The following is a 17,212-nucleotide window of genomic DNA, read 5'->3' on the forward strand; positions in this document are numbered from 1 at the left end:
TACCGGCGCCTTTTGCGTTGTCAGGCTGCGTGCGACAGGGTCCCGGCGGCTCTCTGGGCAGGCGGCCCCGGCCCGTGCTGTGCGGCTCTCGGCTCGGGCGCGCGGCTCGGGCCAGCTTCGCCGGGGCTGCCAGCCTGCCGTGGGGCCGGACTCGTGGGGCGCAGCCTGGCCAGGTTGTGCGGGGGCGGGGCGGCCAGTGCTGTCCCTGCTCGGCGTCCCCAGCCTCGCGCCCGCCTGGCGGGGTGGCGGCGCCTCTTGCCCGGGGGGATCGCTGGGGCGTCGGTGGGGCAGCGTTCCCTCCACAGCCCGCTTGTTTCTGTTACCCTGTGGCCGTGCCCCAGGTGGCCGGTCCCTCCCGGGCCCCTCCGGCGCTGGTCCCGGCTGCTTTTCCCATGCTCACTCTCTTCTCCTTGTTTCTCTTGCTCTTTTCCACGTAATTTTCCCTTAGCAGTGTTGCTGTGTTAACACCTTTAGTTTTTGGTGTTACACCCAGGCAGTGTTTCCGTGTGCTGGCATTGTTGTGCAGGAATCGAGACTTGCATTGCACAGCGATGCCTAGAAGCACTAGGACAGTAGAGCCGGATTTGGGGTAAAAATCACATTTTGTCCCTTCATTTTGTATTCTCCTCTGAAAAAAACAAAACTGTGCTGAGGTATGAATCCTGTAGTCTGTTTCATGACAGATTCTCCTAGGGTTTCTTACTTCTCATATTTTGGTACTGTTTACTGCCAGAAACAGTAGACCAAAGTCAAGTCTGATATGGTAACCCTATGTTTGTACTTCACAACAAAGTATATGCTCACCTTTTTAAAAGGGATGAAGTATTTTATAGTATCTGTTACAAGTAATCTAAAAAAGAGGGTAAAATTTTAGGATTAAACCATGATACTGATCTCTCTGAAGTTCTTTAATGGGTTGCAAACTACTTTGTAAAAAAAAATCACAGGTGTATTATGGTTTGAGTTCCAAATGAATGGAAAGTGTAAATTCTTTGCAAGTAAAGTCAGAAAAATGCATGATGGGATTCCCCCCCATAACCTGAATGAGTCTGTTTTCATACATACCCGTATGCAAAAGCTGCGTTTGATTTTAACTAATATGAAAACAAGTTTTCACAGATGGATAGAGAGTAACCAATTCCTTTCATTCTTGGAACAATTACATGTTTTTACAATTTCACAAAGCCTTGGGATGGTATGAAAATCTGCAGTTTTATTTTAATTGTGGTTTCTTTGTTACTTAATAGAAAGATAAAAAAGAGAGAGAGTCTAAACACCATGATAAATCCAAGAAGAGGAAATCCCGAACAGAGGAAAATGGGCTGTCTGAAGATGACCTTGAACCTCCCAAACTCAAAAAGATGAAGGAGAGAGAGAGAGCAAATGGAGATACTGGGGAAAGAAGCCCAGAGCACAAGAAGAAATCTTCCTCCCTAAGTAATGGAGTCACCCCCACAAAAACACAGTGTAATTTCAGTGAAGCATCAAGTGGAGAGTGCGACAGCGAACCAGAGCAGGTGCAGCTAGACACTGGGTTTTGCTACAGTTAGGTTTAGCTCCTGTATTACAACATGGCTGAGTTTGGAAGAAATTCTCTCTCATAGATTTATTTTTCAACATTTGTTTTTGTGTAACCAATGTAAAGGATATTTAGCTTTTACTTAAATTACAACTCGGGCAGCTGCAAAACTTGAAATGTCTGAATGCTAAGTTTTGTATTGCAGTGTCATATGTCACAGGAAATCTATTGGTTTAAAATTGCATAGTAATAAGACGTTAAATATGCTGCTTGGAAGCAGGACTTCATTTCAAGTTAATGACACACTAACACAGTTTCCTGACTGAGGCAGTTCAGTGCTGTGGGTAATAATTGCAGTCAGGTAGTACTTTAAGATTCTGTATTAGTCATTCGATATGGATGCAGTTGCCAGGAGTCTATTTTAATTGATCTATCTTGAATATAATTAATGTTTACAATAAAGTAACCTTGAGTTGATTCTAGCTGAAAACTACTGTATATATGTATATGCTCTGCTCTAAATGTTTGTGCTTGACTTAGTCCTCCAAAATCCCATGAGAAGAACTAGACTGATTTTAAAAACGAAAAATCTTTACTGCAGATTAGTTCCACAAATTTACCCAACCATAACAAGAGTTTGTGCTTCTAAATGTAATGTGCTTATTGCTGAAAACCTTCTTTTGGAAGGGTGGAGAGAAGCAGTAACTTCCATGTTCTTTTCTGTTGTTTCTTTATAGTTTGTTTTTCCTTGCTTGAGCCCCATTTGATGTGAAGTAGCAATAAAGTTAGTGCTCATTAGTCCTCTTGTGGAGAGAGACTGAACCCTCACAGAAAAGTAGGTTTGTGACGTTTTACTTGGTACCCCTTGCAGAGCCCTGAAGTCCCCCGTGCTAGCTTTCCTCAGAATTCTGTGTTGTAGCCACTACATCATCAAAACTGTATTAAAATGGCATCATAATCTGTGGAAGGCATTGATATTAGTGAAATGTGGTTCATGCGCTTAAGGTTTGAAACTAATGCCTTAGCACTGCACCAGTGGTACGCTAATCCAGGGAGTAAGAGATGGCGTGGAATCAAACCTGACTTTTGCTTATTGCGGTACAAATCACTAGCACCGGGCCACCAGTAACTCTTTGTTTTTAAAAATAAACATCCCTGAATTAAACTGAACAAGTACTGGAAGCCCTAGTTACGTGTAACTTGCATCCATTGAATTTGTAGTGGTTACAACACAGAATTCGGAGGAAAGAAAGCTAGGATGGGGACTTCAGGGGTCTGTGAGGGGCACCAAGTAAAACTTCACAAGCCTATTTTTCTGTGAAGGTTCAGTCCCCCTCCACAAGAGGACTAATGAGCGCCAACCTTGCTATTTCACGTGCATTAGATAGAGAAGATGTGACTTCCTAATGTAAGTTTTAAATCCGTTACATGGAGGTCACACAAGGCAGTGGTGTTCAGTAGTTAGAACAAGAGGTTGGATTTCAGGACCTTGCATTGTGGTCCTGAGCCTGCTACTGAAAAGCTGACCTTGGGACAAGTTATTTAACCCTTTCTGCCTTAATTTTCTTACCTCTGAAATGCTCAAGACTTATGTGCAAAGTATTATTTTTACCTAACAGGAACTGACTGCAGAGCAGAAGGAAGGTGCTTTCTCCAATTTTTGTATTTCCAAAGAAACTATTGAGCTTCTTCGAGGTAACTTTCTTGTCATAATAGTTTAATAGTAAAACTGACAGAACAGAAGCATCTTTAATTCTGTTTGTTGATTGTGAGGAAAAAGTAGTAATAACCAGGAAATATGATATGTCCCCTACCCTTATGTATGCAAACGCTGTTGTCGCACTTCTGGTGGTACCCAAATGGCATGTTATCCACATATGTTGTCCCAGTCAGCCCAGCCTTTATGCTAGAACTTTAACTAACATAAACCCAATATCAAGATACTGTGGCTTAAAATTACTTTATTCCATTTACAGAATAAGAATTAATTCCACTGAAATTGAACTAAAAGTTCTTACTTCAATACTAATGAACAAATTTATAACACAATATTTGTATGTAATATTATAACAAGATCAAGTAATTCATAAACTACTGGTTTAAATCAAGCAGTACTCAAGAGATTGAAGAAATGGGTGGAGAGTAGTGCGTACATAAGGCAGCATAATTCTTCTCTGGTGGGAAAGTTGCTGGGTAGGAACAGAATAATCAGTATCTCTGGGAAGGCAGTGTTAGCAAATTGGGTGAAGTGAGTCCAAGAGCCTTACTGAACTGGATTCTGAGACTAAGTAAACTAGAGAAAGTGTGCTAGTCCTGCTTTTTCTGGGGATGGTGTCTAGTCTGCTTGTGGTGATCTGCCATGTTCAAGTTTATACACCTCAAGCACCAAACATAATGTACTTATCAGCTCACTGGACCTTTTAACAAAGTCTTATTCGACTGTCTCACAGCTCGAGGTGTAACGTACCTGTTTCCTGTGCAAGTAAAGACCTTCAAGCACATATATGATGGCAAAGATGTTGTAGCTCAAGCTCGAACTGGAACGGGGAAAACATTCTCTTTTGCCATTCCCTTGATTGAAAAGCTTCAGGGAGAAATGCAGGCGAGGAAAAGAGGCCGCACGCCAAAGGTAAATAAATGATGCAATAGTGAACAAATTCTGATGTCACACTTACTGTATTTTTGTCAGAGTGGTTCAGGTTTTTAGTCGTCGGTGAAAAAGTATTCTTAAAGTATGTGCCCATGTAGATTTTGCTGTAGGTGTGCATGTGCCTGAGGTCCTGTCTCTTGAACAGCAGTGTCAGTTGGGGCCACACATGCCACCTCATGCTCAAGTAGGAGGGGGTAAAGGGTGGAGTGGCTGCAACCATTCTTCAGTTATTCAAGCAATTGCACATGGGCATTCTACTCTTGAGGTGTGTTTTTACCTCGAGCACTGTGCCACAAGTACTCCTTTTCTTGTTGTCAGAATGTTTCCCTTAGTAGTAACCAACTGCGCAGCTCAAGCACTCTCCGCTGCCCCCTGCCACTGTGTGCAGGTATAAAGGGCGAAGCTGCATCTGGCGTCCTGAGTTCCTTCTTACTGCCATTGGCAGTTGTTGGAATTTGTCTTGCTTCAGCAGGCTCTTTCAGCATCTAGTTGTATATAAATTCCTAGTCTTGGTTAGTAATAACATTTCGTTTATTAAAGTTAGTTTCTCAGGTCGCCAATTTCGGGGTTCCATTTGTCGGTACTGAGGAATGCCTTGGTGACAGGGCTTCAAGCCCTGTATTTCATCTAAACTGATGCCCATGCGTTATCCACATTCTAGTTGTTCAAAGGTGTCTGGCTGAGTCTCGCATTAGTGATTGGTGTGAGACTTGTAATGATTTCAAACTGAGGACCAAGAAAGTTAGAGAGGTCAGGCTAAAGTTTCTTTTGATGGAGACCACCGTCAGAGCCTTCTTGGTTGGAAAGAGTGTTCAGCGCTTGGGCTTCTGTGAGAAGTGCACGTCCGATGTTGGTTGAGTCCTGGCACCGCTCATCCTCTCTGGTGCACAGAAAGAATCATAGGAGTTCCAAGGAGAGGAAGACAAGCTTTCCCACCAACTCCCACTTGGTGTCTTAATTTTGGGTGAATGAACTGAAATGAAGAAAATATTCTCTTTGCACCTGCAGAAGTGACTACTGCTGTCAAAAGTTGGTTTAGCGCTTCAACAAATTGCAATTCCAGGTGCTTAGCAGTGACTTCCACCAGTTCAGTGGTTTGACTTTCTTCAGAAATTCAGCAGCAAATATGTACTGCTTGAATATTTTTTAATTTAAAATATTTTAATAGATTGTATTAAGTTTAGGTCTTAACACAGGTTGTCATTGCTGTAATTTTCTATGTGAGGTAGCAGTGTCCTTTACAAGCATGTAAAATGACCTTTGTGATTTGATGAGGCCATAGGAATCTTGAACTGTGCTTAAATGCCATTTCTTTAAACCTGCAACAATTACAATAGAGGTGTAAATATACCGACCTAAATGGAAAACCTCTGTGGCTTCTTGACAGACTCCAAGTGAAGGAACATCTATTTTTAACTCTTTCTTCCTTCTGTGTAGGTGTTAGTTCTTACTCCAACTAGAGAGTTGGCAAACCAGGTAGCCAAAGACTTCAAGGACATCACAAAGACACTCTCAGTGGCTTGTTTTTATGGAGGAACGGCATACAATGGACAAAGTAAGTAAGGCTTCTGTTTAATGATTGATCTGGGATTGATTGGTAACATTTGAAACACTGTTCTCTCTCCAAATAAATAATTTTAATCAGAAACTGAAGACTCTTAAAGACACTAAGTAGCCTACTCTGTCCATATGTGCTAGGAAAACAAGAGGATCCTTAGTAAAACACATAGCTGCCTTCCTTATTCCAGGGGTCTTGGACCTTTTCCACATTGACTTAGGTGTTTGAGAGAGAGGAGGACATTTCCTGCTATGTGTATATGAAAACGTAGTTGGTCCTGTTTCTTGTAAATAACCTTTGTCTTACAAACATCAGCAAAGTAAATCTCAAAGTGCAAGATGTTAAGTCTTAAAGCTGTCAGTGGAGATGGCATCTTTGCAAGTAGCTGGATCTCTTATGAGAGGATCCTTACATCCAGGAGGATGGAGGAAAAATTCTATATTATGGTAATATTAGTTTTTTATGGATGGTTGTGAATGGATAACTAGGGTGGAAAGAAGACACTTCATTGTTAATGGATTATGCATCATGGGCATAGCTATTGGGTTTGGCAGAGAGGGAGGAGGAATCCTGTTTTTCTGTAGGATTTCAGGAAAGGGGGTGGGTTAAGTGACATTGACAGCAGCGTGAAGAAAAAATATTTCACAATGGTGAGACCATTGTGTTTCCTGTCTGTCCTTTTGTCAGTTTTTTTCCATTCCCCTTCTCTTCTATTTGGGAAATGAACTCTGACATAAGACTTCAGTATTTCTCAGCTGTATAAATTTTCTGATCTTTGTTCAACTAGAACATTTATCAATGCAGTATTGCCAAAATAGTGAAAGTGATCCTGTACTTGTAAGCTGCTGCCATTTTCTAAACTCTTCTGCTCTTACATGTATCTTTACTAATTTTTCTTTCAGTTGATCTAATTCGAAGTGGCATTGACATCTTGGTTGGGACCCCAGGTCGAATCAAAGACCACCTTCAGAATGGCAAGCTGGATCTTTCCAAACTCAAGCATGTTGTCCTGGATGAAGTTGACCAGATGTTGGACATGGGCTTTGCTGAACAAGTGGAGGACATTTTACGAGTTGCGTACAAGAAGGGTAAATTCAGAATTTAAGTGAATAGTAAGGAATATCATTACTAATTAGATCACTAAAACCCAGGTGGTTGCATATGGTGTTATAAAACCTGTAAATCAACTATCCTGTGACAAGATTAGAGGCAGTGAAAACAAATGAGTTCTATGGAAACCTACTTGGGATGTCTCTAGGTTGTGTACTATAGATCTGGAAATCATTCATAGAATCTTCAGAACCTATAAGATGCCACACTCCAGGCGTGGTCCAAGTCCATCTGCCAATGGCAGGTAGATAACTTTCCCTGGCACTTATCCATAGGCTGAAATAGAAAGTTGGAGCTCCTAAGCAGTGTCAATGGAAGCTCCCTACTCTAACCCTTCTCAGCATGTTAATGGGGTCTGGACCTCTCATCAGGCTAGTATTTAATCTTGAAGATAAACTCTTCCTCTTTTTGAATCGTTTTTTTTCTCCCTGTATCTGTAATTGATCTGGGATTAGGATTATCAAGCTATCTGGAGTGGCTCACAAACATGGGTGCCAATGTCAAGGCAGACTTACAAACCAGGGCATAAACTGGTTTTGTTCTATAATTAGATTTCACCACCCTAGTGTCAAATGTGAACTCTTCGAGTGCTATATAACAGCATTAGCATGGAGTCAGACTGTTCCCTTGGGCACTCTGGTGTATCTTGCCATCCAGGTAAGCCTGCCTTTTAATAGATGGTCCCTTACACCAAAAATCACAACAATTTTCAGGTTACTCCCAGTCCTAAAGGACCAGTTACTCACTTACCCTAGATCAATTTTACCCTGGATATATCAAAAAAGATGACACTTGTAGCCAATCTTGTAATAGACTAACTAAAGATTTATTAATTCCTACTACTTTTTCTTAGTTGTTTATATGATTAAAGTAGGTAAACATACACACAAATTAATTAAAGCCTTAGGTTTCAAAAAGTAATAGAAGCTGCTGTAATGTACTGCCTCTACATGCCTTTTAGGGCTAACCCAAGCTAAGTAGCTTGTGGATCCCTTGATTATACTTAAAATATTGCCCTCTCCAAATTCCAAGCAGCATAATTATACAGTTCCTTCTGGTCAGGGATTTTTATTTCTATACCCCCAAAGTTCAAACTGATGGGAAGAGGGTGTGATGGGTTGCACCCGCCCCCCTTTCAGGGTGTCATCTGACTGTACTGGGTTTTCAGTGGACCCACCTGTTCCACCAGCTTGGGCTCCCTCACCTTGTCCTGTTGTGCGTGCGTGCGTGCGCGCACACACACACAGAGGTAGGGACACCCCCAGCTGCAGAATGACACCAATACTGAAATCAGTGCTGCATGGGAAGTCTTTCGGGTAGGGAATTGCCCAGCACTCAAGTGCACAACCCCTCTGGAAAATAAACCCAAAATTATATTGTCTTGCACTGTACAGAGATCTATACAGCGTAAGCTCATGAAATTCGCTCCCTCCCTCAATGTGGAGAAAGATATGCACAGCTTTCCTCGTCCCCTCCGCCTCCCAGTTATGAATTGCACAAAATGTGTTTTAGAATAAACAAAAACAAGTTTATTAACTACAAAAGATTTTAAGTGATTATAAGGGATAGTAAACAAATGAAAGCAGATTACTGAGCAAATAAAACAAAACACGCAACCTAAACTTAATACGCTAAATTAACTGGTTAATAGTAGCAAATTCTGACCCTAAATGTTTTATGCAGGTTGCAGAGTTTCTTGAAGGTAAACTGCACTGGTTGCAGCTTAAATCTCCAGGTATTCCTTTCACAGGCTAGACTTTCTCGCCTAGGCTCAGCCCCTGTTTCTCCCCCACCCCCATTCAGCTTAGTTCCTTTGTTTCTTCAGGTTTTTTCAGTAGTCTTCCTTCTTGGGTAGGGAGGCAGTGGAGAAGAACCTAGATTAACTCACTCCCCAGCCTTAAATAGGATTTGAATATGGCAGGATTCCTTTGTTTCCCAGTTTGACTCCCACCCCCTCCTAGTGAAAAAGTACTAGCAGTCCAAAATGGTTTCCAGTAGCAGGGGATATGATCACATGACCTTGCAGTGTCAAAGCAGCATTCCAGGAGACTTCTCAGGAAGGAGGGAGATTAACATCTTCAAAGTCCTATTGTCCTTCCTAATGGCCCATCGGACTGATTGCATACTGTCTGTGGGCATTCTCCAAGTGGAAACACAGTTGTAATTGTTACATAGTTAATATTCCTAACTTCAGATAAAGAAATTATACATGCATACAAATAGGATAATCATATTCAGTAAATCATAACCTTTCCAATGATGCCTCATATGACCCATCTTACATAAAACATTGTGACGTTCCCATCTGGTGTTATCTGGACAGGTGATCTGCTATCCTTGACTCTGGGAGCCAGCCTTACCCTGCTCTGCTGTGAGAATCCCCAGGCCTGGGCTGTTCACGCACAGCCTCTAGCCTGTAAGATGCTCCTTGAATTGTGCAACTGAATGACACTAGCCAATATCTCCGGTCCCAGGCACAACCCTAGGAACCTCTATTTGGCAGCGTCCAATTTTGCCCGCTGGATGCTGCAAGCTTATGAGAGTTTGTTGGTTTAACAAAGAATTGATACGTACCAGGCTTCTTATCCCAAGGGGAGCCGCTGACACACTTCAGACCAAATGCACTGCTTCAGGTAGAATAAACAAACAGATTTATTAACTACAAAGATAAACTTTAAGTGATTATAAGTCAAAGCATAACAAGTCAGATGTGGTCAAATGAAATAAAAGCAAAATGCATTCTAAGCTGATCTTAACACTTTCAGTGTCCTTACAAACTTAGACGCTTCTCACCACAGGCTGGTTGGTTGCTCTTCAGCCAGGCTCTCCCCCTTGATCAGTGCTTCAATCGCTTTGTATGGTGTCTCTCGATGTAGGTGGAAGAGAGAGAGAGCGAGCATGGCAAATCTCTCCCTTTTATCGTGTCCTTTCTTCCCCCTTGGCTTTGCCCCTGTGTCCCCTTCAGAGTGGTGAGCATTACCTCATCGCAGTCCCAAACTGACCAAAGGAAAGGAGGTGACTCACTCAGTCCAACAGATGCTTTTTTTGCTGCCTAGGCCAGCGTCCTTTGTTCCTATGAGGCTGGGCTGGGTTTCTCCCATACCTGCCCTGATGAGGTGTGAACTGCCTCTCTGCTCTTGGAGAGTTTTTGTCTGGGCTTGCTTTAAGCCATGAGGATACATTTTCAGCCTCATAACTATATACATGAAATTATAACCTATAACGTTACTATAACAACAGTGTTCGGTGCATCATGAGCCTTCTGAAGACACCCGACATGACAAACTTTGCATTGGATACCACACAATCATATTATAAGGATGAATATGGGGGTGCAGGGTATTCCCTTGAAGCACAGAGTGTCACAAACATATCTTAAAAAGAAAAGGAGGACTTGTGGCATCTTAGAGACTAACAAATTTGAGCATAAGCTTTCGTGAGCTACAGCTCACTTCATCGGATGCATTCAGTGGAAAATAAGTGGGGGGATTTATATAGACAGAGAACACGAAACAATGGGTGTTACCATACACACTGTAACGAGAGTGGTCAGGTAAGGTGAGCTATTACCAGCAGGAGAGCGGGGCGGAAAACCTTTTGTAGTGATAATCAAGGTGGGCCATTTCCAGCAGTTAACAAGAACGTCTGAGGAACAGCGGGGGTGGGAATAAACATGGGGAAAACAGTTTTACTTCGTGTAATGACCCATCCACTCCCAGTCTTTATTCAAGCCTAAATTAATTGTATCCAGTTTGCAAATTAATTCCAATTCAGCAGTCTCTCATTGGAGTCTGTTTTTGAAGTTTTTTTGTTGAAGAATTGCCACGTTTAGGTCTGTAATCGAGTGACCAAAGAGATTGAAGTGTTCTCCGACTGGTTTTTGAATTAATTGGAATTAATTTGCAAACTGGATACAATTAACTTAGGCGTGAATAAAGACTGGGAGTGGATGGGTCATTACACGAAGTAAAACTGTTTTCCCCATGTTTATTCCCACCCTGGCTGTTCCTCAGACGTTCTTGTCAACTGCTGGAAATGGCCCACCTTGATTATCACTACAAAAGGTTTTCTCCCCTGCTCTCCTACTGGTAATAGCTCACCTTACCTGATCCCTCTGGTTACAGTGTGTATGGTAACACCCACTGTTTCATGTTCTGTGTATATAAATCTCCCCACTGTATTTTCCACTGCATGCATCCGATGAAGTGAGCTGTAGCTCATGAAAGCTTATGCTCAAATAAATTTGTTAGTCTCTAAGGTGCCACAAGTCCTCTTTTTTTTCTTTTTGCGAATACAGACTAACGCAGCTGCTACTCTGAAACATATCTTAGTTATGCCATATTCATATCATAAGCATATCTCTATGAAGAATATGGGCCGTAGGGTCACAGAGGGTTTGTGCACATCCCCTCTTCATGGATGTGTGGGGGAGCAATCAACAAAATCTTTTGTCCACTGATGTTACACAATGGTTTGTCTAAGTCGTAGTAGGCATTTTTTGGGCAGATGACACCTCTTGTGGTAAACTAGTATTTCACACTTGGTAATGCTTCTCTTCTGACTGACGGAGATTGGGGGTTTCTAGTTTCATAGCAAACACTTTTATAGTTACAAAGCAAACACTTTAAATATTACCTTTATAACAGGGGTGGCCAAACTGGCTCGTGAGCCACATGTGACTCTTTTACCATAAAGTGTGGCTCACGGAGCCTCCCACTCTTCCCTGGTTCTCCATCTGCCAGACTGGGTCGGGGAGCTCGGGACCTCTGCCTTGCAGTGAGGTGGTGGGGTAGGGGTTTCTGCCCAGTGGGGAGGAGGGTCTTGGGGCTTCAGCCCCATGGGGTGCACCTATTGTAGCTTGGGGCTTCAGCAGGAGCAGTATGTGGCAAGTGTGCCTTGGCTCTTGAACTTCTGAAGATTGTTATATGCAGCTTGGAGGGTCAGTAAGTTTGGCCACTGCGTCTTATAAAATCATAACAGATATAAGTGAGATAATGCATGCAACAACTCACGAGCATTTCATAAAGTCCAAACACGTTCTTATCAACTTAACATCTATTTTAACAGTGGTAGCACACAGGTGAGCCAGACTGATTTCCAGTTACACATTTGTCAGTGTTCAGTGAGGTCTTGGCATGAGCAGGCACCTAGACTGCCAGTGTCACAAACATTACTTTTGTCTTGTGTGAGTGGCAGAGCAGCTTTCTGAATGGTACTAGTAGTTGGATATTGCTAAAGGTGTGTGTTTTTTTTTTTTTAAACTTAAAGGAAAAAGTGGTGCTAATGATTTATGGATTGGTCTGGTGGCCTGGTAAGCTATAGTCTGCATAAATACATGGAGTTTTTACCTCCCTTCTTGAACAGGACAGCTGCACGCTTACTATGAGGGTGGAGGCAAAAACACCTTAAGTTGCTCAAAAGAAAGACCCTCTTCTACTTTACTGACATGGATCAGTGTTAACACCCAAGGGAGGTACATTTTAACTCTACTCATCTGGAAGTTGACTCAAAACTGAGCACTTTTCCAGAATGTTTGGGAAAAGAGTACAATAGCTTAGAGTACCTCTTATCATGAAGACAACACAAATATAATGTCCATATTTCATATAGCTGAGGCTATCACAAGAGTACATCAGGCAAATTTGGCCTGAATCAATATGTCACTTTCATGATCTTGGTATCTAAAATCCTAAACAGATTGTTCTGTTTTTAAGATTCTGAAGACAATCCCCAGACATTGTTGTTTTCTGCAACTTGCCCACATTGGGTATATGATGTGGCTAAGAAATACATGAAATCCAGATACGAACAGGTTGACCTCATCGGGAAGAGGACTCAAAAAGCTGCTGTGACTGTAGAAGTAAGTAACTTGGCTAGTGTGGCATATTTTTATTTCCCTTTTTTCCATGTTGTGTATATTTTATTGTGGTATTAATTTGAAAATACATCACAAATATATCTCTTTTTCTTGGTATATCTTGGAAAGATAGTTTTGAAATGTAATACTCTTTTGGTACAGAAGTTGTTACAGCTACTCAAACTGTTTTTTATAAATGTGGAATGTCTATATTTTTCCTCCTGAAATAGCTGATGATCTTACTCATGACTAAAGCAAAGTTAGTTATTGAACACCATTCTCTTTGTTGTTACTTTGGCTGTTTCTGGTCTTAGCATGTACCTTTACTTTTAACTCCCGCCCCCCACCCTTAGAAGCAGTAGGCTTTTTATTAATTTAGAAATCACCTAGTCTTCTGGCTGGAAGTATCTGCTTTCATAGTGCCACTTCAAACACTGCAAGGTGTGCCACCATATTGAAGACACTCTTTGATATGCATTCCAATACCACAGTGCTGGACACAGTATAAACACTTAAATATTTAAAAACACAAACTAGTTAAAATGTTCTTTACCTGACGAAGTAGACACTTCCATTTAAACAGTTTTAGGATAAACTTATTTTTGACTGGTCAGTAGGGCACCATATGGTTGCTTCAGTAGGACTGAAAAATGCCAAAATCCATTGTCAAAAAGAATTGACTTTAATTAAACCATTATCTTCAAAATATGGATTGTTTTCATGTAACGTTCCATAAAGCTCTAGTAAATATCTATATCTATATAAAAAAAAATTAAAAATGGGGGGAGGAATTCTGTATACCTGACTCTACTTTGTGGAACTTTGTTAGTTTCTCTCTATGTGGGGAAACTTGTTTGCAACATATCTAATTTTTCATCCTACGACCACACCTTTTTCTGTTAATCATGGTGGGCAAAAAAGATCCATGCATATGATTGCTTTGACATATTTTAATAGTATGTCTAATCTAATTCTGTCTAATCCAAACACGTTCCTCGAAGGATAACATCTTTGTACTTCTATTGAAGTCTACATTTTCAAATATATACTAAATATTTTTAAAACCTGACTTTATTTAAGGTTTTTTATGCCAGTTATAAATGGTAAAATATTTCTTCAACAGCATTTGGCTATAGAGTGTCACTGGTCTCAAAGGGCAGCAGTTATTGGAGATGTCATTCAGGTTTACAGTGGCAGTCATGGACGGACCATAGTCTTTTGTGAGACCAAAAAGGAGGCAAATGAACTGGCCCTGAATGCTTCTATTAAACAGGTATGCTGTCTTAGTTATTTTGCAAGATAGTCTGTTGTTTATCAACATGGGGCTGGCATCAGACCCATACTAACTAAATCTGCAAGAGTGTAACATTCTTTCTATGGGGACAAGGCAAACTTGGGCTGGAGGTAGCTGAACTATCATGTGGTTTCAGAATTTTGATATAACTACCAAGATCAGCCCAGAGCCTACAGCAGGGGTAGGCAAACTATGGCCTGCAGGCCAGAGCCAGCCTGTGAGCCGTTTTAAGCCGGCCCTCGAGCTGCACCACGCGGGTTGGCCCTGTTCTGGCTGGGGTGCTGGCTCGGCGGCCGCACCAACGGCTCGGCCCTGCTATGGTGCTCCAGCCGGGGTGCTGGGTTGGGGGCTGCACCAGCAGCTGGGCCCTGTTCCAGCCGGGGTGTTCGGCCCCACTCCGGCACTCCAATGGGAGCTGCAGGGGTGGTGTCTGCGGACAGGGCAGCGTGCAGAGCTGCCTGGCCACATCTCCGCACAGGAGCTGGAGAAAGGATATGCCACTGCTTCTGGGAGCCGCTTGAGGTGAGTGCTGCTCAGAGCCTGCACCCCTGAGCCTCTCCCCATGCCCCAGCACCTTGCCCCAGCCCTGATCCCCCTCCTGCTCTCCAAACCCCTCAATCCCAGCCTGGAGCACCCTCCTGCACCCCAAACCTCTAAGCCCCACCCCAGAGCCGGAACCTGCACCCCTTCCCCAGCCCTGATCCCCCTGCCGCCCTCCAAACCCTTTGGTCCCAGCCCAGAGCACCCTCCTACACCCCAAACTCCTCATCCCCAGCCCCATCCAAGAGCCTGCACCCCAACCCCAATTTTGTGAGCATTTGTGAGACTTTCAGTACAAACCTTACGTGACAGTCCTTGGTGAACTAGAATGTAAATACCAGACCCAGGGGTCCTTCTAACCCTTATGCGTCCCTGTACCCTCTACCAGCTGGCATCAAGAGGTCCTTGAGTCACTGGGTGCATCTGGTGGCTATTTGAGCAATCCAGCCTCGTATAGAGTGAGTGAAATTAATCTTACTATTACAACCAGATTTCTGAAAGGTCTAGATAGATAGGTTCCTGGCAGGTAGAAACAAACTCCTTGAGATTTCAGTTTAGCATTGTCTGCTCTGTTGGACATTCCTTTTGAGCCTTCAGCATTGTGCACGCTTCTACACCTGGTAGGTAGGTTTCTTAGTAGCCATCATTTCTATTAGGAGAGTGGGATAACTGCGTGCATTCGTCACTGATCTGCCATACACACCTTCTACAAGTTTGAGTAACAGCCGTATTAGTCTGTATTCACAAAAAGAAAAGGAGTACTTGTGGCACCTTAGAGACTAACCAATTTATTTTTAAAAAATAAATAAATTGGTTAGTCTCTAAGGTGCCACAAGTACTCCTTTTCTTTTTACCTTCTACAAGGACAAGGTTCAACTTGGACCACATGTAAATTTTTCTTGAAAGTAGTGTCTGATTTCCATCTGAATCAGACTAGGTAGCTTCCAGTTTTCTTCCCAAAGCCACATACTCACAAGGATTAGTGAAGGCTTCACCCCCCCGGATGTTCATCGAGATCTGGCTTTTCATTTGGATAGGACAAAGCCCTTTTGAGTTTCTTATGCAGTGTATGAAAGTTCAGTCAGTCACAATTCAGACTCTAACCAGCTGCATCTCAGTATTATGTTGTTAGAGGGAGCCTCCTGATGAATTCATGGCATGCCCAACCAGAGCACATTTTGGCCTTGGCAGCAATGGTGGCACATGTCCTGATTATAGGCATATGTAGGGTGGCAAATTGGTCTTCTGTTCATATATTCACCAGATGTTATGTGCTGCCTGCCACACTGAGAGAAGATGCAACTGTAGGGAGAGTGGTCCTGCAGTCAAGTTGCTTTTCCAATGAGACTCCAAGCTCCACTGCCTGGGATAACACTTGGGAGTCACCTACAGTGTAATGGACATATGCAAGTACTTGAATTAAAAAACGTTACCTTGTAACTGTTGTTCAAGATGTCACATGTATCCATTATACAACCCACCCTTCTTCCCTGTGTTGGAGTCTACCAATGGCTTCCAGTCTGAAGAAGCTGAAAGAAGAGTAGGGTAGTCCTGCAGGTTATGCTCTGAAGCCAGGGTATGAGGAGCCTGGCAGTGGGTGGGGCTGCCACTATGCATACCAGTAAGGAAAACTGACACTGGTGCACAGGCCATGCACATACATTCATCTGCAGCACATTTCAGAGAAGATGAGTAACCTCTTCTGTGACAACAATGAAGGTTCTGATGCATCTTTTGGAAGGTGTTTTGTAGTCATGGGAGTTACTCAGATGGCAGTTCATAGTGTGGTTAACGTACTATGACACTGAAACCAGTATTCTGTGCTAGTGACTCTCTGGGATGCATCTCTTGTAAGAAATGTCAGTTACTAGGGCAGGGGTGGGCAAACTTTTTGGCCCAAAGGCCACATCTGGGTATGGAAATTGTATGGTGGGCAATGAATACTCACGAACTTGGGGGTTGGAGGGTGGGAGGGCTCGGGGTGGGCTCTGGGGTGGCGCTGGGGATGAAGGAGGCTGGAACTGAGGGGTTTGGAGGGCAGAAAGGGATCAGGGCAAGGGGGCTGGGGCATGGGAGGGGGTCAGGCTCCAGGCGGCGCTTATCTTGAGCAGGTCCCAGAAACAGTGCCATGTCCTCCCTCCAGCTTCTATACGGAGGCGCGATCAGAGGTTCCCGGCCAATGGGAGCTGCGGGGGCAGCACTTGAGGTGGGGGTGGCGTGCGGAGTCCCCTGGCTGCTTGTATGCGTAGGAGCCAGAGGGGGGCATGTGCCTCCGCTTCTGGAATCCATGCGGAGTGAGGCAAGACTCCGACCCCACTCCCCAGCTGGAGTTCCAGAGCGGGGGAAGCCCCAGACCCTACTTCCTGGTGGGAGCTGGAGGGTCTGATGTGGCCCCTGGGCCGTAGTTTGCCCACCTCTGTACTAGGGGTTACTTCTATTTTGTTACATTAGTTATTAATTATAGGGGTTAATTTGTTTTATTACATTCATTATTTATTAGCTGTTTTATGAGGAATTTGAAATAAACTTAATTTAAATCTGTATTGGGGGGTGAAAAAGGGGGGTTCTCAGACTTTCTAGCATCACAGAATAGTGGTTTTCAGCTCTTATTTCTGAGACTCATGCCATGGCACTTGCTAAGTCTGCAGAGAAATAAAGATAGTTGATTTTAGTGCTGATACTAG

General features: G+C 43.1%; 1 protein-coding gene across 2 annotated transcripts in view; it reads left to right on the forward strand.

The window, feature by feature from the left end:
• Positions 1-17,212, forward strand: part of LOC140914807 (nucleolar RNA helicase 2-like) — a 29,537-nt gene that overhangs the window by 350 nt on the left and 11,975 nt on the right. The window contains exons 1-8 of one of the 2 annotated variants that reach the window (XM_073353500.1): positions 25-589; positions 1,248-1,517; positions 3,139-3,214; positions 3,970-4,148; positions 5,607-5,724; positions 6,630-6,815; positions 12,552-12,697; positions 13,818-13,967. In XM_073353500.1, the coding sequence (XP_073209601.1) occupies positions 1,362-1,517; positions 3,139-3,214; positions 3,970-4,148; positions 5,607-5,724; positions 6,630-6,815; positions 12,552-12,697; positions 13,818-13,967 (1,011 nt within the window). In that variant the 5' untranslated portion in view covers positions 25-589; positions 1,248-1,361. Of the gene's footprint in view, positions 1-24; positions 590-1,247; positions 1,518-3,138; positions 3,215-3,969; positions 4,149-5,606; positions 5,725-6,629; positions 6,816-12,551; positions 12,698-13,817; positions 13,968-17,212 lie in introns of those variants that run through there. The other variant, XM_073353499.1, reaches the window with a different exon arrangement.

Source organism: Lepidochelys kempii, chromosome 7 (assembly GCF_965140265.1).
Source record: "Lepidochelys kempii isolate rLepKem1 chromosome 7, rLepKem1.hap2, whole genome shotgun sequence".
In the NCBI taxonomy this organism is placed as follows: Eukaryota; Metazoa; Chordata; order Testudines; family Cheloniidae; genus Lepidochelys; species Lepidochelys kempii.